The 23,739-nt window shown below is 44.8% G+C and overlaps 1 protein-coding gene across 1 annotated transcript in view; it reads left to right on the top strand.

Annotated features, from left to right (window-relative positions):
• The window catches only part of Heatr3 (HEAT repeat containing 3), a 37,865-nt gene extending 33,148 nt beyond the window's left edge, over window positions 1–4,717 (top strand). The window contains exons 14-15 of the mRNA XM_341654.10: window positions 130–306; window positions 3,398–4,717. Of these exons, the coding sequence (XP_341655.3) occupies window positions 130–306; window positions 3,398–3,520 (300 nt within the window). The 3' untranslated portion in view covers window positions 3,521–4,717. The remainder of the gene's footprint in view (window positions 1–129; window positions 307–3,397) is intronic.
• The last annotated feature ends 19,022 nt before the right edge of the window (window positions 4,718–23,739 follow it).

Raw genomic sequence — 23,739 nt, 5'->3', positions numbered from 1 at the left:
ATCTTTGGACCTATGAAGGTTTCTCCTCCCTGGCATCTTTTGTGTGAAGATAGGATATGGGAGCTGTTGGCACATTTGTCATCGACATTTTGGGACTGACCTTCACTGTCCTCTGTTTGCTTTTTATAGACCATTGGGTGCTTTCTGCTGGAAGTCACCACCAAAGACCCTTCCCTCGTGGTAGCAGGAGAGGCTTTGGATGCCCTCTTTGATGTTTTTGCAGATGGTGAAGAAGCTGAAAAGGCTTCAGTTCAAATTAAATTGTTAGCAGCTTTGAAAGAATTCCAGCCAGTCTTCAAAATGAAGGTTTGTATTGCTTTCTTTATAAATGCACAGGTCTCGGCAGCAGACCGTCTCTGGGAAGAAGGGCCATGCAGCTTGGAGGGTGTGTAAGTAATTCCTGTTCAGTTCAGCGGCTAGCCCAGCACTTCCACCACAGCACTCGATGAAATGCTTGTTGGCTGTCCCAGCTCCTCAGAATGCTGCTGTATTTCAATAACTGGATGGAGACAGAGTGGCATCCTGACAAGTTCTTCATGACGTCACCAGAGCTGTGTTATGTAGCAATGCTTTAGAAGCGCTTTTGTACACTTTTCAACTTCTTTTCCATGCTATAATGTGCTTTTGTGTGTTAGCTTTGTTGTGGGTGTTTTTAACGTGGGGAAAGAAGGCATCCTCAGGGTGCTCTGTCCTCGAGCACATAGCTACTGTTGTATTAACTCAATAAGGACAACCAAGAGCTTTGTTTTTATTTTTTTGGTGCTGGGAATTGAACACAGTCGTGTGGTGCCTGTACTCTACCCCTGAGTTATGCCAGTGCCTATGGATTTTAGGAACAAACTTGAATCTTCCCATTTTAGAGGGGTGTTTGTTTTCTTTTTCTTTCTTCTATCCATCTGTTCATCCTTCCTTTTAGGAGTTGCATATGCTAGGCAAGTACTCTACCACTGAGCTACAACCCCAGCACCCCCAGAATAAGAAGAACTTTCCTTTTGAGATATTTATTTTTATATGGACTTTTTGCCTGTGCATATGTCTGCACAGTGTGTGTGTGAGTACCTGCGAAAGGCAGCATGCAGTGTCAGATCCCTAGTTACAAATCCTTGCTGTGAATAAACCAGTACCTCTGCAAGAGCAACCAGCGCTCTTTAATCTCTGATCCCTCTCTGCAGCCCCATTGAGTGCTGTTGCTTTAAGCAGAGACAAATGTTCCTAGGATTTCTTCCTTTCTTATCCAAAAAAAAAAAAAAAAAAGCATAACATAACCACATTTTCTTATGTTTTTGCTTAATACTATCTAAGACCTATTTTAATGCCAGTGCACGGTGTCTACATTGTTCATAAAAGCCTTAGGTTTCTGCAGAAGGAGCCTTTGAGATAAGGAGAAGGAAGTTTAACCCTGTTCCTCCACAGCTGCCAGCAAAACAGATTAGGCAGAGTGATCCAGCCTTCCAGACGGATGTGGTGGTGCCAGCCTCTAATCCCAGAACTTGGAGGTGAATCCTGAGTCCCAGGCCAGCCTGAGTGCACAATAAGATCCTATCGAAAAAGATAGAATGAATGGGGGGTCGGAAATGTGGCTCGTAGAAGAATATGTGTTTGGCATTGGTGAGACCCAGGGTTTAATATTCAGCACCAAAAAAAGAGAGTAAGAACAAAACTCTGAAGGAGGCAGGGCTTTAAAAGCTATATGGAAACTCTGACCTGGGAAAGCAGCCTGAACCACTGGAGGGCCCGTTGATGGGGCTGTGTTTCCCGTTCAGCATGCATTGCTGCAGTAAAATGTTTCACTGCTGGAGTTTAGTTTTTCTCTACAGTAGAGAGCTGCAGTGACCTCTCTTTAGTAGGCAGAGGCCAGCCTACAGCACGGGTTTGAGGTTTTTTACTTTGATTTTGTTTATATTACTGAATGGATCCAGGACCTTACAGATGCTTTGCAAGTAACTACACATGAACTGCAGTTTTAGGACAAAGCCCATTTGCATAAAATGGAGGTATATATATTTCTGTAAAAAGGAGGCATTAGAAACTTCAAGTTGCATTTGAATACAACTCCATGTGGTGGACTAGAGAATTTGTCTAAAGACTGCTTCTCAAAAGTGTCCTTCCCTCCCAGTACCCACAGCGCCACCTGCTGTCGTGTTCAGAATGGATTCTTTTATTTATTATTTTTAAGTTCTGAGCTAATCTCATTTATTATAGTGTGGCAGAATATGTATTCTTAGCCCCAGCTCCTGGCCTCTAGATGAGAAAATTAGTAGAGATGCCAGTAGGGGCCCCACCAGCCAATTCTGCGGTCAGTCTCAGGGATTGGTGCTTAAGATGAGAAGTGAAGGCTGAGAGGTGGTTACTTTTAAGAGCACTGGCTGCTCTTCAGAGAACCTGGGTAAGATTCTCAGCTCTCATATGGCTCCAGGGGATCTGGCACCCTCTTCTGACCTTTGTGGGTAGTCATTTTTAACTAAAGATAAATAAAAAATATTTTTTAAAAAAGGACTATGGGGGCAGGAGAGATGGCTCAGCAGTTAAGAGCACCCGACCGCTCTTCCAGAGGTCCTGAGTTCAATTCCCAGCAACCACATGGTGGCTCACAACTATCTGTAAAGAGATCCAATGCCCTCTTCTGGTGTATCTGAAGACAGCTACAGTGTACTCATATATAATAAATGAATAAATCTTTAAAAAAAAAAAAAAGGACTATGGTTGAGTTATGATTTGGTTTTCATAAACTTCAACCCTGTTTTCATAGTTCTTATTTCTGTAACTTTTTTCCCTCCTTTTTTTTTTTTTTTTTTTTTGTTTTTGGTTTGGTTTGGTTTGGTTTGGTTTGGTTTGGTTTGGTTTTTTGAGATATGTTACCCCGGCTCTCCTGCAACTCACCATGTAGATCAGGCTGGCCTCAAACTCACAAAGATTCACCTCCCTCTATTGTTACCTCCAGAAAATTGGGAGCAAAGGTGTGCAGTTGGCTTGTAACTATAATTCTAATGTGTATATTCAAGTTGGAGAGATAGTTCAGTGGTTAGAGGGCTCACCTTGCAAGTGTGAAAACCAGGAGTTGAGATTGTAGGTCAACATTTACCCACCAAAGTGCTAGGTGGAATCTCGGCTTCAGATGGTAGAGATAGATGATCCCAGGAACAAGCTGCCTACTGAGACTAGCTAGATCAGCAGGCTCTGTGTTTGATTGAGGGATCCTGCGTCAGTGAAAATGGAAAAAGGGGAAATGGGCACATTTTCATTTTTCTCTTCATGTTCCATATCTGTTTAATCTGAAGCAACCCTTCGACTGCATTCTTTGAAACGTCTTGTTTATAAAATAGTTAACTTAAGTGAATGACTAATAGAAAACAAGCTGGGTGACATGCTTTCACTCTCTGTGGCTCTTTCTCACCAGATGCGGAAAGAAGGGAGGGCCAGATACAGCCCGGATCAGCTGTGTGTTCTCGACAATGTGAAGATGAATCTGAGGCGCTTTATTGCTTACCAGGAAACTGTTGAGAAAAGACTGACTTCTTAAACCGTCAAGAGGACCAGAGCTGGGGCTGCCTCTGTAGCTGCATGCCTCGCTGGTATGAACAGTCCTGGGTCTGTGCCTACCTCTTGAGAAAAAAAGAAGAGGAGAAACTACTTCTCCTTTCCCTTGAACGTATGTGCTTCCAAACGCCTTCTTTTCTTTTTTCTTTTCTTTTTTCTTTTCTTTTTGAGACAGGTTCTCTCTAGGTAGCCCCTCGTGGCCTGGAGCTCACAGAGGTCTACCTGTCTCAGTTTCCTGATTGCTGGGATTTTAGGTATTCAACACCACCCCTGTCCTCTGAAAGCCTTTTTTCTTTCTTTTCTTTTTCTCCTTAAGATTTATTTATTTTTTATGAGTACATTGCTGCTGTCTTCAGACACACCAGAAGAGGGCAATGGACCTCATTACAGATGGTTGTGAGCCACCATGTGGTTGCTGGGAATTGAACTCAGGACCTCTGGGAGAGCAGTCAGTGCTCTTAACTGCTGAGCCATCTCTCCAGCCTCCAAAAGCCATTTTTCAGTACTTCATTCTGGATGTTAGTTTGGATGCAAGAACCTGTAGGAAATGTGTGTTACATCTCCAGCATATTTTAGCCACTGACAATGTGTCACAATCTGAGGTGCTGGGGTGGCACTCAGGGCCTTGCTCCTGCTCGGTGAGCACTCTACCACTAACCACACCCCTGACCCTCAGTGTGGCTCTTAACTTAAGGGCAGTAAAGAGACTTCAGACAATTATGGCTGAGTTTTTTGAGAAAAGAAATTAAGTCATTGTTTGGATTGATTTTTAAAGCCAATATCATTTTGTATTAGCTAACTCCTAACTGAGATATCAAGATAAGCTTTATAAAATATTTTGTTATGGAATACTATGTACCAATTATGAATCTTTTGTGAAGTAAATGAATTTGTCATTGTGTGGATAATGGGGTGATTGTATTCTGCATGGGGTGTCTGAGCAGTTGTGTAACATCATTCCCTGTCTTAATTTGATAAGGAATTAGAGAGTGGTAGAAAATGCTGCTATGGTGGTGCACACCTTTCATCCCAGACCTTCAGAGGCAGAGGCAGGAGGATCTCTTGAGTTCAAGGCCAACCTGGCCTACAGATGGAGTACCAGGACAGCCGAGAGACCCTGTCTCAAAAAAAAAATAAGAATTAGTAGAAAATATTTTTGAATAAATAACCTTTAACTGGATTTTTTTGTGTCTTACGATTATTTCTTAGAACCCCGAGTAGACATCTCTCTAGGCAGTTCGCCTTCATGTCAGAGCTTACAGCATGACCTTCTGAGTGACCTCTCCTTACTGTGAAAGATGAGGGGACCAGATAGGGCTCACGCTGGGACTCCAGTCCACGCTGCTCCTAAATCCATCCATTTGCCTGAAAAGCTCAAAACACAGTGTAGGCTGTAATTCCCCTAGCACTGTAGACGCACGGACCACTTACTAGTATTCATCTCGTGTGCACTGTGGCCTAGTGAACGATGTTTCCTGCCACATCTAGTACAGGCTGTTAGGAAGCCAGGGTTATTTCTCAGCTTTGAGTCACTGAGACCCGGAGAGCAGAGATGTGGGGTTTTCTGGTAGGATGGGAAATGGAGGTGCTCTGCTGTGCACAGCGTGTCTGCTTTACTCTCCTGGCGAGGAGCTGGATGGCTGTTTGTGATTACTGCAGCCAAGTGTTTGACCCAGGGCTTTAACAGCATGCCTTTTTTCAAGAGGATTTTTTTTTTTCCTAGAGTGGCTTTTTATATGTGAGTTCAAGGCCAGTCTAAGCTAAAGAGTAAATTAAAGATTAGTTTCAGAGGTCTTTTGCCTCAGGTGTTTGTCTTACCCGTTTGAAAGAGAGTGGTGTTTCTGACTCTGTTCTTTCCCATGCTTCCTGGACTTAGAACAGAGCAGACAGACAGCCAAGCTCAGGGCACACAGTGTTGTTTGTTGAGTGAATGAGTGTCGTTTTATTAAGCTGTAAGGTGGTTTGGTCACGCTGCAGTATAGCACAGAGTGAAGCGGTGCCTTGAAAAACCTAGGCTTTTCTGTGTAACTTCTTACACAAAAGCTAAGTCATTTGTGCAAGTGTCGTGCATGCTTGGGGCAGAGAAATCTTCAGAAGTGATGATGGCACATGCCTGTATCCTAGCACTCAGGAAGCTAGTGCCTGCCAGGAGATTGTGAGTTGAAGGCCTGTTTGGACTACATAGCAAGACCCATCAAGAAAAGAAAGTCCATAAAGTAATTTATTTGAAAATCTTTGTTGTTTGGTTTGGTTTGTTTGTTTCTTGAGGTGGATTTCATTTAGTCAGGCTAGCATCAAATGTGCTTTGTAACTGGGGCTGGCTTTAAGCTGCTCATCCATCTTCCACTTCACAAGTATTGAACTGGTTTTAGCTTTTTTCGGTTTGGTCGGTTGGTTTTCTCATTCGTACTTGCATGTGTGCACTTGACTAGCTCCTCTGGCACCGGAGTGACAGGCAGTCAGGAGCTACCTAATGCGGGTGTGTGATCTGAACTCAGCTCTTCTGCCAAGCCCTGGTTTTGGGATTTTAAAGTCTTGGCACTTTGCCATGACACCTCGTGACTTGGGGTTTCTATTGCTGTGAAGAGACTGCACCACAACCGCTACTGTAAAGGAAAGCATTTAGAGGGGCTGGCTGAGGTGTAGTCCATCGCTGGCATGGGGAGAAACCTGGCAGCGTGTGGGCACACATGGTGCGGGAGGAAGAGCTGAGAGTCCTACATCAGGGAGAGTAAGCCTCCAGGTCTGAACTGAGCTTCTGAAACCTCAAAGTCCACCCCCATCCTCCAACAAAGCCATCCTTGGAGACAGCAGATATGCCATGATGATAATGGACTAAACCTCAGAAGTGAGCCAGCCCCAGTGAAATGTTGTCCTACCTATATATGAGTTGCCTTGGTCATGGTATCGCTTCATAGCAATGGAAACCCTAACTAAGAAGTTTGTACCAGGCACTGGGGTGCTGCTCTGATAGGCCTGACTATGCTTTTGTTTGGAGGAATAAGGAACACTTTGGGACTTTGGACTAGAAAAGCAACTGGACATTTTAAGCAGGGCTTAAACAGAAGACAGTGGCACCAAGGATGGTTTGAACTGTAGGGGCCTGGCCCATGAGGTTTCAGAAAAGAATTTTAGTGTATTGCCTTGGCCATGGTGTATCTTCACAGCAATAGAGCAATGTCTAAAACAGCAATAAACAATCCAAAAAGGAAATCACTGTAATAATTGTATTTTAGTCACAACCAGAAACATAAGTAGGAATAAAGTCATAGGAGAAATGCAGTATCTATATATCAAAATCTACAATTCCAGGGGTGGCCAGGCTCAGCACTGTGGTTATGGCGTCAACAAGCATCCCACCACGCCAGCCCTACCACTCCAAACTGGATCCAGTATTTCTGCCTTCCATTCCCTACAAACAGAATCAGGTTTAGGAAATTTTAATAAATGTTTAATTTATTATATGGGTAGGTGTATACATGGAGGTCAAGGACAAGTTTCAGGAGTCTGATTCTCTTTGAAATGCACGATCAGGGGCTCTGAACTCAGGTCATTAGAGATTCACAGTGTGGTGGTTTGAAAGACGTCCCTCCTTAAGTCTCTAGCATTTGAATACTTGGTCCTAGCTGGTGGTTGTTTGGGGAAAGGCTTAGGAAGTATGGCCTTGCTAGGGGAAGTGTGTCACTGTGGGCAAGTCAAGAAGTTTCAAAAGCCACAGACCATTCAAGGTTGGCTCTCTGCTTTCTGATTGCATTGCACTTGCTGGGTGTCCGTGGTATACACATTTAATCCCAGCACCGAGGCAGAGGCAGACGCATCTCTAAATGTGAGGCAAGGCTGGACTACATACTGAATTCTAAGATACCCAGGATTATGAAAAAAGATCCTATGTCCAAAAAACAAACAAACGAAAACCTGATACTGCCAGGCATGGTGGTACACACCTGTCACCTGCCATTTGGAAGTAAAGGCAGGAGGACCAGGAAGCCAAAGGTTTTCTTGGCTACACAGTTTGAAGCAACCCTGGCCAGAGGAGATCCCGCTTCAATAATAATAGTAAATTTGAGGTTTTTAAAATTTATTTCTGGGGTGTTTGTTTGTTTGTTTGTTTGTTTTTGAGACAGAATTTCTGTGTAGCCCTGTCTACCCTGGAACTCTGCAGACCAGACTGGCTTTCAATTCACAGATATCCTCCTGCCTCTCCCTCCCAGCGCCAGGATTAAAGGCATGCTCCACCACACCCAGTCATAGTAAACACTTTAAAATGACTGTTAGATTGCTAGTGGATCCTCAGGGTTGGATAAGCCGTAGGACTCACTGGATAGATACATTAAAACCTTTAGGTAGGTGCAGTTCCTACCCTCCAGAGAAGCTGCTTTGTGCTGCAGATGAAGGCCGCTTGTTACAGAGGTAACAGCTGATCAGAATGGAGAAAGTGAGTGGGGACTGTCCAGCTCAGTGATGCATCCACAGTCACCTCTACACCTAAGGACCCATCCACGGTCACCTCTACACCTAAGGATGCATCCACAGTCACCTCTACCCCCAAGGATGCATCCACAGTCACCTCTACACCTAAGGATGCACCCACAGTCACCTCTACACCTAAGGATGCACCCACAGTCACCTCTACACCTAAGGACGCATCCACAGTCACCTCTACACCTAAGGACGCATCCACAGTCACCTCTACACCTAAGGATGCATCCACAGTCACCTCTACACCTAAGGATGCATCCACAGTCACCTCTACACCTAAGGATGCACCCACAGTCACCTCTACACCTAAGGATACATCCACAGTCACCTCTACACCTAAGGATGCATCCACTGCACCTCTACACCTAAGGATGCATCCACAGTCACCTCTACACCTAAGGACGCATCCACAGTCACCTCTACACCTAAGGACGCATCCGCAGTCACCTCTACACCTAAGGACGCATCCACAGTCACCTCTACACCTAAGGACGCATCCACAGTCACCTCTACACCTAAGGATGCATCCACTGCACCTCTACACCTAAGGATGCATCCACAGTCACCTCTACACCTAAGGACGCATCCACAGTCACCTCTACACCTAAGGACGCATCCGCAGTCACCTCTACACCTAAGGATGCATCCACAGTCACCTCTACACCTAAGGATGCATCCACAGTCACCTCTACACCTAAGGATGCATCCGCAGTCACCTCTACACCTAAGGATGCATCCGCAGTCACCTCTACACCTAAGGATGCATCCACAGTCACCTCTACACCCAAGGATGCATCCACAGTCACCTCTACACCCAAGGATGCATCCGCAGTCACCTCTACACCCAAGGATGCATCCGCAGTCACCTCTACACCTAAGGATGCACCTGCAGTCACCTCTACACCTAAGGACGCACCCATGGTCACCTCTACACCTAAGGATGCATCCACAGTCACCTCTACACCCAAGGATGCATCCACAGTCACCTCTACACCCAAGGATGCATCCACAGTCACCTCTACACCCAAGGATGCATCCGCAGTCACCTCTACACCTAAGGATGCATCCGCAGTCACCTCTACACCTAAGGATGCACCTGCAGTCACCTCTACACCTAAGGACGCACCCATGGTCACCTCTACACCTAAGGATGCATCCACAGTCACCTCTACACCCAAGGATGCATCTGCAGTCACCTCTACACCTAAGGATGCATCCGCAGTCACCTCTACACCTAAGGATGCACCCACCGTCACCTCTACACCTAAGGATGCATCCACTGCACCTCTACACCTAAGGATGCATCCACAGTCACCTCTACACCTAAGGATGCATCCGCAGTCACCTCTACACCTAAGGATGCACCCACAGTCACCTCTACACCTAAGGACGCACCCATGGTCACCTCTACACCTAAGGACGCACCCATGGTCACCTCTACACCTAAGGATGCATCCACTGCACCACTACACCTAAGGATGCATCCACAGTCACCTCTACACCTAAGGATGCATCCGCAGTCACCTCTACACCTAAGGATGCATCCGCGGTCACCTCTACACCTAAGGATGCATCCGCGGTCACCTCTACACCTAAGGATGCATCCGCGGTCACCTCTACACCTAAGGATGCATCCACGGTCACCTCTACACCTAAGGATGCATCCGCAGTCACCTCTACACCCAAGGATGCATCCGCAGTCACCTCTACACCTAAGGATGCATCCACAGTCACCTCTACACCCAAGGATGCATCCACAGTCACCTCTACACCTAAGGATGCATCCACTGCACCTCTACACCTAAGGATGCATCCACAGTCACCTCTACACCTAAGGCTCAGAAAAAATGGACCAAGAAAGAGTGGAAAGATTGTGAGGGCGAAAGGATTAGGAAGCCTGCTGCAAGGCTATCTTCTAGATATGATAGGGATGCCACACCCATGGAATCAACAGTGCGATTGCCTAAAATAAGACCTGCAAAATGATACCATCCATTGACAGGATAGTGTGGATGGAGAAGCTACTCCTAGATGAAGCACTATAGGCCGTCAGTGGCAGCTGGAAAAAAGCGTGTTTTCTTCAGGGACAAGCCTTCCAATAGGTTATTCAGTACCAAGTGGTCAGCCCTAAACACGTGTTGGAGCAACACTAAATGACTTTTCTGGTTTTATACACACACACACACACACTAGGTTGTGAATTTGAGAGAGAATTGGAGAAACAAAATTTGAAGAGGGGAGAGAAAGGATTACAAATGATGTAATTAACAGTACTTATGAAATACTAAAACAAATTTTAATTAAGAAAAGTAATTGTTCTCAGGCTAGTGACATGGCTCTTGCTGCTTGATGATCTAAGTTTGATACCCACAACCCACGATGGAAGGAGAGAACTGACTCCCAAAAGTCCTCTGACCTCCATGAGTGACAGGACCCTTCCAGGTCCACACACAAACATGCCACACATACATAATAATAAACTTATCTGTTGGGCTGGAGAGATGGCTCAGAGGTTAAGAGGACTGACTGCTCTTCCAGAAGTCCTAAGTTCAATTCCCAGCAACCACACATTGGCTCACAACCATCTGTAATGGGATCCAATGCCTTTTTCTGGTGTATCTGAAGAAAACTAGTGATACTCATAACATAAAATAAATATTTTTTTAAAAGTTACCTGTCCTGAGTTTACAAATTCATAACATGTCAATCCCAAGAAGTGAGCAATAAGTGGTTTTTGTAAAACCTGTGGTTCTTGGGGCTTGAGACACACAAAAAAACATGTCAATTCACTCTTCAGTTCCCATCTAAGAACCAGGAAAATAGTGCAGGAAAGAAGAAAAACTAGAAAGAGCAAAGACAGAGCCAGCCGTTCCATACCCAGCACACAATGAAATTGGTCTGCCCCGCCCCGGGGAAGAAGGGGAGGAGTCAAGAGGCTTGTGATGGATAGAACCAGGGCCTGCAGTGGGCGCTGGCTCAGGAAGAAATGAGCTTGCCTTTACCCACTTCATTTGGTTAAGGAAGAAAGACCAAGGCACTGACTCATCCCAGGAACTGTTGCCAAGGAAGAAAGTCAAGATGAAAAAGCTACTGCTCTCTTGATCGAGTGATGTTCTCTTTAACTAGATAAGAGAGCAAATTAACAAATACAACCTCTGTTTTTGAAATTTTGTGCGTGCAACAAAAACTCTCCAACTCCTTTTTTGGCGTTTTGAGGAGTGATAGCAACACAGAAAGCACAGCTGAGCTCCAAGATCCCACACATCATTCCTTCCACATCACATTTTATTCTTATGGATGTTTTACCTACATGTATGTGTATGTATGTAGTCATAAAGTTCTCTCAGCATACTTTAATAAGGGTTCAACTTCCCCTCTGGCCCAGCACCCATCAGAAGTAGTGGAAAAGGAAGATTATTAGGTTACAGGGGAAGTGGACCTGTTTAGAAATAGTTCCAGTCTTCATTGTTCTCAGTCTAGTCTACTAGCAAACACCAAGCACAAATCAGCAACTGCAGTTCAATCCAGAAGAAACCTCGAGGCTCCCCAACTAGCCGGAGTCTGCAGAAGTGGCAAGGAGCCTCAGGAACCTCAAGAATTTCGTTAGTGAGTTGCTCTCTATGAAGTCACACAAAGCTCGGCAACGAAATGTAAGGCAAACCAATACATGTGTGGTGTCAGTGAAGAACAGTGAAGAGGAGTAAAGCAAAACAGGGCTTGAGTTCCCACCCTCTGGGGTCATACTGATATTCCTTCTAAGCGTCATACATTCTCTTTATGCATTTGCTTTAGCAAAACATCCCTTCACCCGTGTGCCCTAGGAAAACGTCATTTGATGTAACTGACTTTCCAAAGGAACCAGAAGTTTCTACTTCACACGAATGCCACATGTACGCCTAGAGATGGAGTTACAAACAATATATGTCATCATGTAGGTGCTGGGAATTGAACCTGGGTCCTCTGGAAGAACAGCCAGTGCTTTTAACTGCTGAGCCAGTTCTCCAGCCCAATCCACAAGAGTGAAGAGCACACCAGTTTTGGAAGAGGAGGCCACAATCAGCTGGTCCCAAGAATGTCTTAAGAAGTACATTTCGGCCCGACAGTGTGATGCACAACTTTAATTCCAGTACTCAGGAGGCAGAGGCAGGCAGATCTCTTGAGTTTGAGGCCAGCTTGGCCTACAGAATAAGCTCCAGGACAGCCAGGGCTGTGTACAGAGAAATCCTATCTCAAGAAAGAAAGAAAATCTCAAAAGAACTTGCCAAGAGATGCACATCAAAGCAGAATGTTCATGAAAAAGTTGAAAGGAACAGAGCAAGAAGTATCTTCCGATGGTTGACAGAGATGGAGTCCTCACTTTATAGTGTGGTTGTTTGTTTTTTAAACTGTGAACACGTTCAGCAGATCATCACATTTATGTAGCTACAGAAATTAAAATTTGGAGGCTGGCGAGACGGCTCTGCGGTTAGGAGCACTGACTATTCCTCTAGAGGTCCTGAGTTCAATTCCCAGCAACCACATGGTGGCTCACAACCATAGGATCCGATGCCTTTTTCTGGTGTGTCTGAAGACAGTAACAGTGTACTCGATATATAAAATAAATCTTTAAAAATTTAAACTTGGGCTTGTTTCTTGATCACTGTCCTATTGTATAAAGAGACATCATGACCAAGGCAACTCTTATAAGAGGAAGCATTTAATTGGGGCTGGCTTACAGTTTCAGAGGGTTAGTCCATGATCATCATGTAGATGCAAGCACAGCTGAGCTGTCAGATATTGAAGTATGGCAGCAAGAAGGCAGGTGCTGGAACCATAGCTTAGTGCTACATCCTGATCCCCAGAGAAGCAGAGAGAAACTGTGCCTGGTGGGCTTTTAAAGCCTCAAAGCCCATCCCCAGTGACATAGTTCCTCCAACAAGGCCAGATCTACTATAACAAAGCCACACTTTCTGATCATCATGGCTGGGAGTGTGGCAAGGACCCTAGATAAAGTGCCCTATAGTGTGGAGAGGGAACTTGTTGAACCCACCTCCAGCAGAAAGACAGGACATCAAGTGAGGGATGGGGTTGCTATCCCACAGTCAAAACTCTGACCCATAATTCTTCCTGTCTGAAAGAAATAAAGGGATGGAAATGGAGAACAGTCTGAGGAAAAGAAGGTCCAGCGCAGACCCAAAGGGGGACCCAGCTCAAGGGGAGGCCCTCAGACCTAACACCATTACTGAGGCAACTGCCCTTCAAAAGACCCAACAAGCAGCTGAAAGAGTTAGATGCAGATATGTGCGCACAACCAACGAACAGAAGCTGCTGACCCCTATGGTTGAATTAGGGAGAAGCTGGAGGAAGCTGAGGAGGAGGGCAATCGTGTAGGAGGACCAGCAGCTTCAATTAACCTGGACCCCTGAGATCTCTCAGACACTGGATCACCAACCAGGCAGCATAAACACATATACAGCAGAGGACTCCCAGGTCTGGGTTCAATCAGAGATGCACCTAATCTTCAAGAGACTGGAAGCCCCAAGAAGTTTAGAGGTCTGGTGGGGTGGGTGAGGTGGGGACATCCTTGTGGAGACATGGGGGGAGTGGGCCAGGAGGGGAATAAAATCTGGAGTGTAAAAATAAATAATTTTTTTTCTTTTTTTTTTTGGAGCTGGGGACCGAACCCAGGGCCTTGCGCTTCCTAGGCAAGCGCTCTACCGCTGAGCTAAATCCCCAACCCCTACAATACCTGATATTTTTGTTGTTGGTTGGTGATGGGTGTTTTGTTTTGTTTTGGAGGGGTTTGGGTTTTTTTGTTTGTTTTTTGTTTGTTTGTTTTTTCGAGACAGGGTTCTTATTGTAACCAAGTCTGGCTGTCCTGGCTGGCCTTGAACTCACAGAGATCCACCTGCCTCTGTCTCCCAAGTGCTGGGGCTAACGACCTGATTAGAACTTCTGATTCTTTTTTTTTTTTTTTAAACAATGGCCCATCTTTCATGACTGGATATTCTGACTTAGTTTCTCTTTGCCCCTGCCTGGGGCTGACTGGGATGAAGACTTGATTTGCTGTCTGATATTGAGTAGCCAAGCATGGAGAAGACAAAGTAGGTGGTGATGCACTTGGTAGAGCAAGAAAGGCAAAGACAGGGCAGAGACTCAGCAAAGGTTATGTCTGCTATGGTTTGCCAGAGACCAGGCCCTGTAGATCACTAAAAGCAGAAACAGTAGTGACAGTGGGAGGCCAGAGCTAGATAGGCCCTCTTGGATGGGGAGGCTCTCAGTGAGATGGACTGGGATACATACATTCCAGGGAAGCATAGTAAGGAGAAGCATCCAGAGATACCTGAGACCTCTTATCCTCATACTCTGTCCCTAGGACCAAACAAAAAAAGGAGCGAGTCTAACATAATTCTGTTGGCCGTGTGCATGGCCACACTTTGAACTATGTGGGTCCGTGGGTCGTTAATGTAAGGAAAGGAATATAGATTACTGCATCCAGAAATAGACCCGTGACTGTACGGTCAATTGATTTTCCACTAAGGTGTAAGCAGAGAAATAACTCCTTTTCAATAAATGGTAGTAAAATAACAGGGCTGGTTAGATGCCTCAGTGAGTTAGGGTGCCTGCCAACGAGGCCATTGAGCTGCATTTGATCCCTGAGCCTCCCGTGGTGGAACTATTTACTGTCCTTTGACCTCCGAAAATATATTCACACATACACAATAAATAAATAAATAAATAAATAAATAAATAAATAAATAAATAAATAAATGTAATAGAAACATCTATATGAACTCAAGAATCAAGAATTTTGTTTCTTAATTGTTTTCATTTATTTTTTGTTTTGAAGACAGGCTATCTTACTATTTGGCCTAGTTTGGTCTCCAGTTTGTAATCCTCCTGCCTCAGTCTCTCAAATATTAGACTTGCAGATGTGCATGACCTGTCACTAAAACACTAAAATTTCATTGTCGTCGTCGTCGTCGTCGTCGTCGTCGTCGTCGTCGTCGTCGTCGTCATTTTGGTATTAAAGCTTAACCTAAGGCCCTGTCTGTGTATACTAAGAGAGCCCTTTACCACTGGTCTACATTTTTACCCCACATTAACTTTTTCTCCCAAACTTTTTGAGGTAGTACTGAGGATTGAACCCAAGACCGCACATATACTAAGCATATATTACTACCACTGAGGTACACTCCAGCCTGTAAATCATCAAGTTCCTCTTAAGGGCAGCCAACATATTTCAGCAATGCACACTGAAAGAGACTTCAGTGGTCCCTAATGTGGGTTGCTGCTGGACAGCTCCCAGCCGTTTTACCCATTTTGAGTTTTGGTGCCCTTCACCGCAAAGTGCAAGAACAATAGAGAAAGGCAAGGGGCATTTTTAAGAAGCCCATTCATTACTTCTCTGAGGTAAGAGACTATATTATTGTAATTATCTAACAGGAAGTCATGTGTGTGTGTTTGATTTGTTTGTTCGAGACAGAGACTTAAGTACCCCAAAATGCTTTGGCCTGGTTAAACACCCAAGGCTGGCCTTGAACTGATTGGACTGCCTCTGCTTCCTGAGTGAGAGCATTACACACATGCACCACCACACTTAATGGTCCTTATGTCCCCAGATTTTGTCCAATAAGAGAGAGCTAATTTGTTTAATGGAACTGCTTGGTCCCCTTAATTGACTTCCTCCCATTTTTAATGCAGAGTGAAAAATTACAAGCGAATAGTTTCCAGTGCTTACTTACATGTATTTTTTATCCTCTCTTATCTTACATAGGAATCTTAATTGCGAGAACACAGTCACCCAAAATTTTGATGTTTTCAGCAATATTCATGAAAAGAACGAATTCTTTTTGAGTTAAGGAGCCACTGACTTCAATTGCTTCCTTTTACTAGGAGAGGAAGCAGGAGACACGGTCCCTTCTCTCATTTGTAGGAAGTGATTTCTCGAGTTTGTTTAACACAAACACAATTAAAGTTATTTATGTAAAACAGGAAGAAACCCAGTTGTCATGTTTTTGAGTAAATGTTGTCAAAAGTAAAAGAGTAACCAATTCGTTTTTTGTAGATTCCCAGAACAGCTCTCAACAAAAAGCTTTTCATAAGGCTGTCTCAATGAATCCTCTTCCCTTCTCCTTGGTTTTCTCTCTCAAGAATGCACAAAGATGGGTATTAAGTTTAAAGTTATGACAGTCTTTCAAAATATTACCTCCTTCAGCGAAACAGACAGCTGCAAGCTAGGCATGACGGTGCACACTTGTTATCCTAGGACTGGGACTAGCAGTTGGGGATTTAGCTCAGTGGTAGAAACGTCTTGCCTAGCTGGCCTAAGGCCCTCGGTTCAGTCCCCAGCACAAAATGGTCAGGAGCTCGGGGTCATCATCTGATATTAGTGAATTCATAGCCAGCCTAGGAAAGAAGAAAGGGAGGGAGACTTATCACATCAGACAATTGTTTTTATTAAAATTCATACATTAGGGGTTGAGGATTTGGCTCAGTGGTAGAGCGCTTGCCTAGGAAGCACAAGGCCCTGGGTTCGGTCCCCAGCTCCAAAAAAAAAAAAAAAAAAAGAAAGAAAAAGAAAAAGAAAAAGAAAAAAACTTCATACATTAATTTATAATCTAACAAAGGGTTATAAACCACGAGAAAAACCATAAAGCTGTAGGAATGGACTAGAAGAACATTTTCACTTTAGGTGTCAACCTTGCACCTTAAATCATAGATGAAATAAGTCTGGAAAAATCTGTTTCCCATGTCTTTTCTTGAAAAGAGTCTTACTTCCTGTCAGACACAGTGACCCAAACTTGTAATCCCAGTGCTCAGGCTTGGCGGCAAGCACCTCTACCCACTGAGCCCTCCCTCCAGCCCACAGTTAGACATTGTGGGTTGTTTTTATAATATCTTTTGTAAAATAGTCTATTTATTTTATAGTGTAAATGCTTTTGCCTGGATGTATGGAAATGCACCACGTTCATATAATACTTGAAGGTCAAAAGAGGACGTCGGGAACCCTGGGACTGGAATTATTGATGGTTGTGATGTGGGTACTTGGTCTTCAGCAAGAGCAACAAGTGTTCTCAATCTCTGAGCCATTTCTCCCGCCATAAGATAATTTAGAAACTAATTTTATTAATTTGGGGTCCCTGTGTGTTTACGTGTGTGGATGGAAGCATTCCATAGGGGGTATGCGGAGTTCAGAGGACAACTTGAGAACAATTAAATTTCACTTTCTACCTTGTAGATCCTGGGGATCAGACTGTAAGTCTTGACAATAGGTGTCTCAATCTAAGCCACCGTTGTGGCCTAAACACACTCAGTTCTTCATGCACAGTTCAGGTCACGTGCTACCTTCAGGGCCTTGGCTAAGAGATCATTTTCTACCAAGTCCAGTAGTAAGCTTAAAACTGCCTTTTATCTTTTTTTTTTTCTTTTTCTTTTTTTCCGGAGCTGGGTACCGAACCCAGGGCCTTGCGGTTGCTAGGCAAGCACTCTACCACTGAGCCAAGTCCCCAACCCCTAAAACTGCCTTTTAAAAACTACCATTGTCTTTTCTTTGGATGTTTTGAGATAGGGTTTCTCTGTATAACAGTCCTAGCTGTCCTAGAACTCACTCTTTAGAGGCTGGCCTTGAACTCACAGAGAGCCTTCCGAGTGCTGGGATTAATGGTATAAACTACTGTTTTCCTAGTCTGGGGCAGTTCTGCTGGCTGTGCTTGGCCTTTCCTACCATAGGGACCCTTACTTCACAGGAATGGGAACCAGTGTGAGGCCCCTGGGAGCTGCTGAGTGGGTCTACTTCAACTATGCATTCTAAAACCAGAGAATAACAAGATGGGTAAAGGACCAATTATGAGGCAGATCTGAACTAAGATTTCACTGATGACCAGGCCTCTGGTAGCTCCATCCTCAGCGGTGGTCACCATGATAGACTGGCAAACTGGAACAGTATCAGCTGATCGCCAGGTTCAATCAATCGAGAAATATTTATTTACGTCAGTCTTCAATGAAGAAATATCTATTTATTTCACTCTTCCTAATTTTCTCTGGCAAGAGACGATAGGTCGGGCTGGAGAGATGGCTCAGTGGTTAAGAGCACTGACTGCTCTTCCAGAGGTCCTGAGATTAATTCCTAGCAACCACGTGGTGGCTCACGACCATCTGTAATGGGACCCAATGTCCTCTTTTTGGTGTGTCTGAAGAGAGCAGCAGTGTGCTCATATGCATAAAATAACTAAATCTTAAAAGAAAACTAAGAATATGTATTGGTCTTGCATAGGACTTGAGTTCAATTCCTACACCCACATGGCAACTACATTCCATTACATGTAGTTGCTGGGATTTGAACTCAGGACCTCTGGAAGAGCAGTCAGTGCTCTTAACCACTGAGCCATCTCTCCAGCCCCATATTCTTAATTTTTGAGTCAGCTCTCCAGCCCCCAAAGATTCAGTTGAAATGGGATCTTCCTTAAGGGGACCGGCTCTCTCTCCCTTTTTCTCAACGGGACTCTGGGTCTATAAACTGGCTGAAGTCAAGGATTCATGGAGGGGCTGTACTTTATGTTGTTAAGTTTCAAGGCAGACTTGTGATTGTTTCAGCTACAACTTTCTGCTTGTATAGATCCAGTGAGACTCCAAGAGTTAGTCACCCATGTAGGGAGAAGTAAAGCCCAGACTGAACGTGTACTGTTAACATGGATACGGCCGTATCAAGAATCCCAGTCCCAGGGGCTGGGGATTTAGCTCAGTGGTAGAGCGCTTACCTAGGAAGCGCAAGGCCCTGGGTTCGGTCCCCAGCTCCGGAAAAAAAAAAAAAAAAAAGAATCCCAGTCCCTCAACCCTAAGGCAGATCGATAGATAGATAGATAGATAGATAGATAGATAGATAGATAGATAGATAGATAGATAGATATTAAATAAGCATGCTGAGCATCTAGGGGATTGCCACTTCATCAGACAGCCTGGTCTAGCCTATCCCAATGTCCCCTGTGCATACCCCAAAGGAGACTTATCTCCTCCTGTGTCCATCTTTTCTTCACTCGCTTACAGTCCCAGACAGGACCGTCCCCAGAGCTGAGCAGGACATGGCAGTCCCTCCTATTTTACTTCTAAGGACAACACGATCTACGAGCCAACACCAAATGTCTGTGCCAGTCATTCCCAACATTCTGATGGATGTCTTCACCGTATTCTGCTGGGGAAGCCTCCTCCCCTTCACCCTGGTGGCAAGGCATCCAAACTACCATCTGGGTAGGAAGGAGGAATTCAGTTGTGTTCACGCTGCATTGGGATTCCCAATTCTGTGATGACAGCCCCTGTTTAGGAGTCCCAGTCTACAGCAAAGAACAAATAGATTCCTTTAAGGATTCTGGGCTGTTCCCAGAGCTTTATTTCTTCTAGGACTGGCAGGCTCCTTTGTGCCCTTACAGTGTGGGTTTCATTTGGAATCAGGTGCTCGGATCAATCTCTCCAGGCTTTTTGGTGCTTTCCTTTACAGTAAACTGAGGCATGATTTTTTTGTTATTTTTTAGCTTACTCCATCTGGGTCTCATTTTGGCTTGAGCCACCCAAGCAAACTGCAACACTGAAGGCAGAAGGGGGTTGGAGGGTGTACATCGATGGCAGAGAACTTTTCTAGCAAGTGTAAGGTTCTGGATCCAATCTCTAATACATCCATGTGTACACCCAGGCACACCTACAACGAAACAGGAAGAGGAAGAAGAAAGGAAGGGAAAGGCAGGCGGCAGAATCCCTATGTAGTGAGCTATGTCGATATGTCCCACTTTGTACTCCTTCTGGCCTAACATCATTCTCAGTATCTCATCTCACACACACTGTTTGGTTCCTGACTATGTACAGCTTGTTAGTAAGCACACACATTTGTTGTTTGCTTCTCTCTCTCTCTCTCTCTCTCTCTCTCTCTCTCTCTCTCTCTCTCTCTCGTTTAAATTGGCACACCTCTTCTTCATGGTCCATATGTTGTACTTCACCTTTAAGTGGCCTGCTGGAATTTCAGTCTAGTTTATAGGCCTAGAAGCAAAGAGGGAGAGTGGATTTGGTCCTGAGGAAGATGAACAGGTTCTGCATAGGATGACTCAAGGGAGCCCATTCTAGGATCTCTCAAGCAATTCTCAGTTACTTTCCTAAGCTGGGAGTGATGAGAGGAGTAGACAGACCACTAGGGCTAGAGGACCAATTCTATTTTGAATGGAGAGCCCCCTAGCAAAGAAGCCTCGTCAGGGTATAGGGCTCAATGTTCCTGCTCAAGGAACTCCTATGCAAATGCATTCCAAATTACTGCCTTTTCTCCTTTCCCCAATTGGTGACCTTACTTTAACAGTAGACATATGAGTTCAGTTTGCCTCAGAATCCAGCCAGTCCCAGGACAAGATCCAGCACTTGATTTTCATGAGTCTCAGCCTACACCTACCGGAGGAGGTAAATCTCCTTCAGGGTACACACAGAAGCCTGTAGGTCAGCAGGTCTCAGCCTGTGGGACCACTACTTTTTTGGGTTGAGGGATGGGGGGTTTGAGCAACTCTTTCACGGGGGGGTGGTCACAGGTATCCTACCTATCCTATTCATAAACACATTCTGCATTATAATTCATAAAAGTAGCACAATTACATTTATGAAGTAGCAACAAAAATAATTTTATGGTTAGGGGGTCCCTAAAAAATGAGGAACTAGGGGTTGGGGATTTAGCTCAGTGGTAGAGCGCTTGCCTAGCAGGAGCAAGGCCCTAGCAAGGCCCTGGGTTCGGTCCCCAGCTCCGGAAAAAAAAAAAAAAGATAAAAAAAAAATGAGGAACTACAGCTTTAGGAAATTTGAGAACCACTACAGTAGACCATTTATCCCAGGAACTGTTCATTTGAGTTCTTGAGGGCTTCTGTTATATAACAGTTTCCACCAAGATTGAAACATCCTATCCTGCGAGGAAGTTCTTTAAACAGGAAGGTAAAGGACTCAACATAGCTTCAGGAAGTCCCTGAAACTGACCAGATTCACTAGGCTCCTCCCTGCCATAGTAAGCAATAAAAGCTGAGAGTCCCCCCCCTCAGATGGAAAGAGTCCAAGCTACGAAAAAGTTTCAGACAAGCCAAGCTACAAAAGAAGACTTTGACACCAGACGACTGCCTGGAAGAATTAGAAACCAGTCAAGGTGCCTGGAAGTTTATAGACCAGAGACACTTATAAAGGACACTGTCTAATCTGTTGAGCTGCTCATAGTCTGTGCAGTGTGCTCCAGGTCTCCTAGATTTTGTGAGCTCTCACCCATGCTGAGGTGGGCTCTGGTGATTGCAGTTGTCTTTGAGTCATTTCTGCTTAGGCAAGTAACCCCAATAAAACTCATTGGTTTGCCAAGTTGGGCTTCGGTGGTGTCCATCCATATTTTGGTTGGTTGGACGATGCCTATTTGGGGTGAGAGGTGTTTGTTGTGTCTCCCCAGGAACAGTTTTGACATACAACAGCATTCATTTCTTTTTTTTTTTTACATTTATTTATTTATTATATGTAAGTACACTGTAGCTGTCTTCAGACACACCAGAAGAGGGCATCGGATCTCTTTACAGATGGTTGTGAGCCACCATGTGGTTGCTGGGAATTGAACTCATGACCTCTGGAAGAGCAGTCAGGCACTCTTAACTGCTGAGCCATCTCTCCAGCCCCAGCATCCATTTCTTGTGCTGCTTTGTCCCAGTCAGATTAGCAGTAACCGGCTAACTTACATTCATTAAGTTTCTGAGCTGGTTGTTTGTGTGTGTGTGTGTGTGTGTGTGTGTGTGTGTGTGTGCGCGCGCATTTGTGTGTGTGTGCAGTATATTCACACATTTGTGTGAGAAGAGAAGCTAGAGGACAATGTGGGGTTTCCTGCTCTATTAGGCCTTCTCTTATTCCTTGAACTAGGGCATTTCTCTGAACCCAAGGCGATGCTGGCAGACAGCGAGCCCCAGAGATCCTCCTGTCTTAATATTCCCTTCAACCTCCCAGATCAGGACTTACAGGTGGGTGTAGCCACCTCCGGCCTTGTAAGATGGGTTCTGGACATTTGGACTCCTGTTCTCATCCCTGAGCAGCTAGTAGTTTTATCCACTGAGCCATCTCCCCATTTCCATTCTGAGCTTTGGCAGAACCATATACACTCCGCTTCATATTTCCTTCCCTGTCTTTCTCCTCCCCCACCCCCATGTCTTTGAGAGGGTCTCTTATTGCCCGGACTGCATTTGAACTTAACTATGAAGCTGAGGATGGTCTTGAACACCTGGTTCTCCTGTGTGCCACGACTGAAGGGATCAGTTTTGGCTCAGGACCTCCAAGACCAAGTTCTCAGCACAAAGGAGATTTATTTGCTCCAGAGTGACAAAGGACAGGGAATAAGAGACAAAGACAGAAGATAGAGAATGAGGAAGAAAAGGAAAGGGAACAGGGGTAGTGGTGGTGGTGGTGGTGGTGGTGGTGGTGGTGGTGGTGGTGGTGGTGGTGGTGGTGATGGTGGTGGTGATGGTGATGGTGATGGTGGTGGTGAGGTGGTGGGGGGTGGTGGGGGTGGGGTGGCGGTGATGGTGGTGGTGGTGGTATATGTCCCAGAGTAGAGCCAAGAACTGACTCTGGATAGAGAGGAGATAGCCATGGCTCGTAGTAAATGTTGGTTTGTAAACCCTGTATTAGGATGAGGTATTTAATTTTGATTGGAAAATTTTAATTAAGTAAGCCAAATGGGGCTTTTGGTTGCTGGACTTCAACACTTTGAGAGCTGGCCTTTGGTGGTCAGCCTCAGGAATAGTAGCTAGCTAGATAAAGGACTAGGACCTTGGGGGTTACCTTAAGATAGTTTTCAATGCAGGAAAGAGAAAGAAGGAAGGGCAAGGCCTACCAGAGCCCTGTCTGCCATGCTCAGGCCAGCAGCACATGTCAAGGATTGTGAGCACCTGTCAGCATGGCTGTCTTATGTGTTATTGACCCCAGGGCCTCATACCTCCTGGGCATGGGATCTATCACTACAGCTCCTGCCCCAGCCTTTCATGGGTTTTGTTTTTGAAATAGAGTTTCTCTTAACAATCCTGGCTGTCCTGGAACTCACTTTGTAGATCAGGCCTCCCTCGAACTCATAGAGACCTGCCTACCTCAGCCTCCTGAGTAGTGGAATTAAAGGTGTGCACCACTACTGCCTGCCTCTTCACTGTTTTAAAAAAAACAATTTACTTACTTTTGTTTTATGTGCATCAGTCTTACCTGTATGCATGTCTGTGTGAGGGCGTCATATCTTGGACTTCCAGAGAACTGTGAGCTCCTATGTGGGTGCAGAGAATTGAACCTGGGTCCTCTGGAAGAGCAGTCAGTACTCTTAGCCGCTGAGCCATCTCTCCAGCCCCTATCTTTTTTTTTTCTTTTTTCCTTTCTTTTCTTTTCTTTTTTCTTTTTTTCTTTTTTCTTTCTTTTTTTTTTTTGGAAGCTGGGGACCGAACCCAGGGCCTTGCGCTTGCTAGCCATCTTTTTTTTTTTTTTTTTTTTTTTTTTTGGTTCTTTTTTTCAGAGCTGGGGACCGAACCCAGGGCCTTGCGCTTCCTAGGTAAGCGCTCTACCACTGAGCTAAATCCCCAGCCCCCCCTTTTTTTTAAAAATGTAGTTGATTGATTAACAGTGCCCAATGTAGATGTTTTTAAATCTTTTATTTTATGTGCATTGGTGTTTGACCTATATATATGACTGTGTGAGGACCTTGGAGTTACAGACAGTTGTGAGCTG

This window comes from Rattus norvegicus, chromosome 19 (assembly GCF_036323735.1).
Source record: "Rattus norvegicus strain BN/NHsdMcwi chromosome 19, GRCr8, whole genome shotgun sequence".
Taxonomy (NCBI): Eukaryota; Metazoa; Chordata; class Mammalia; order Rodentia; family Muridae; genus Rattus; species Rattus norvegicus.
The sequence above is the reverse complement of the archived record's forward strand: the minus strand, read 5'-3'. Positions and strand labels throughout refer to the sequence as shown.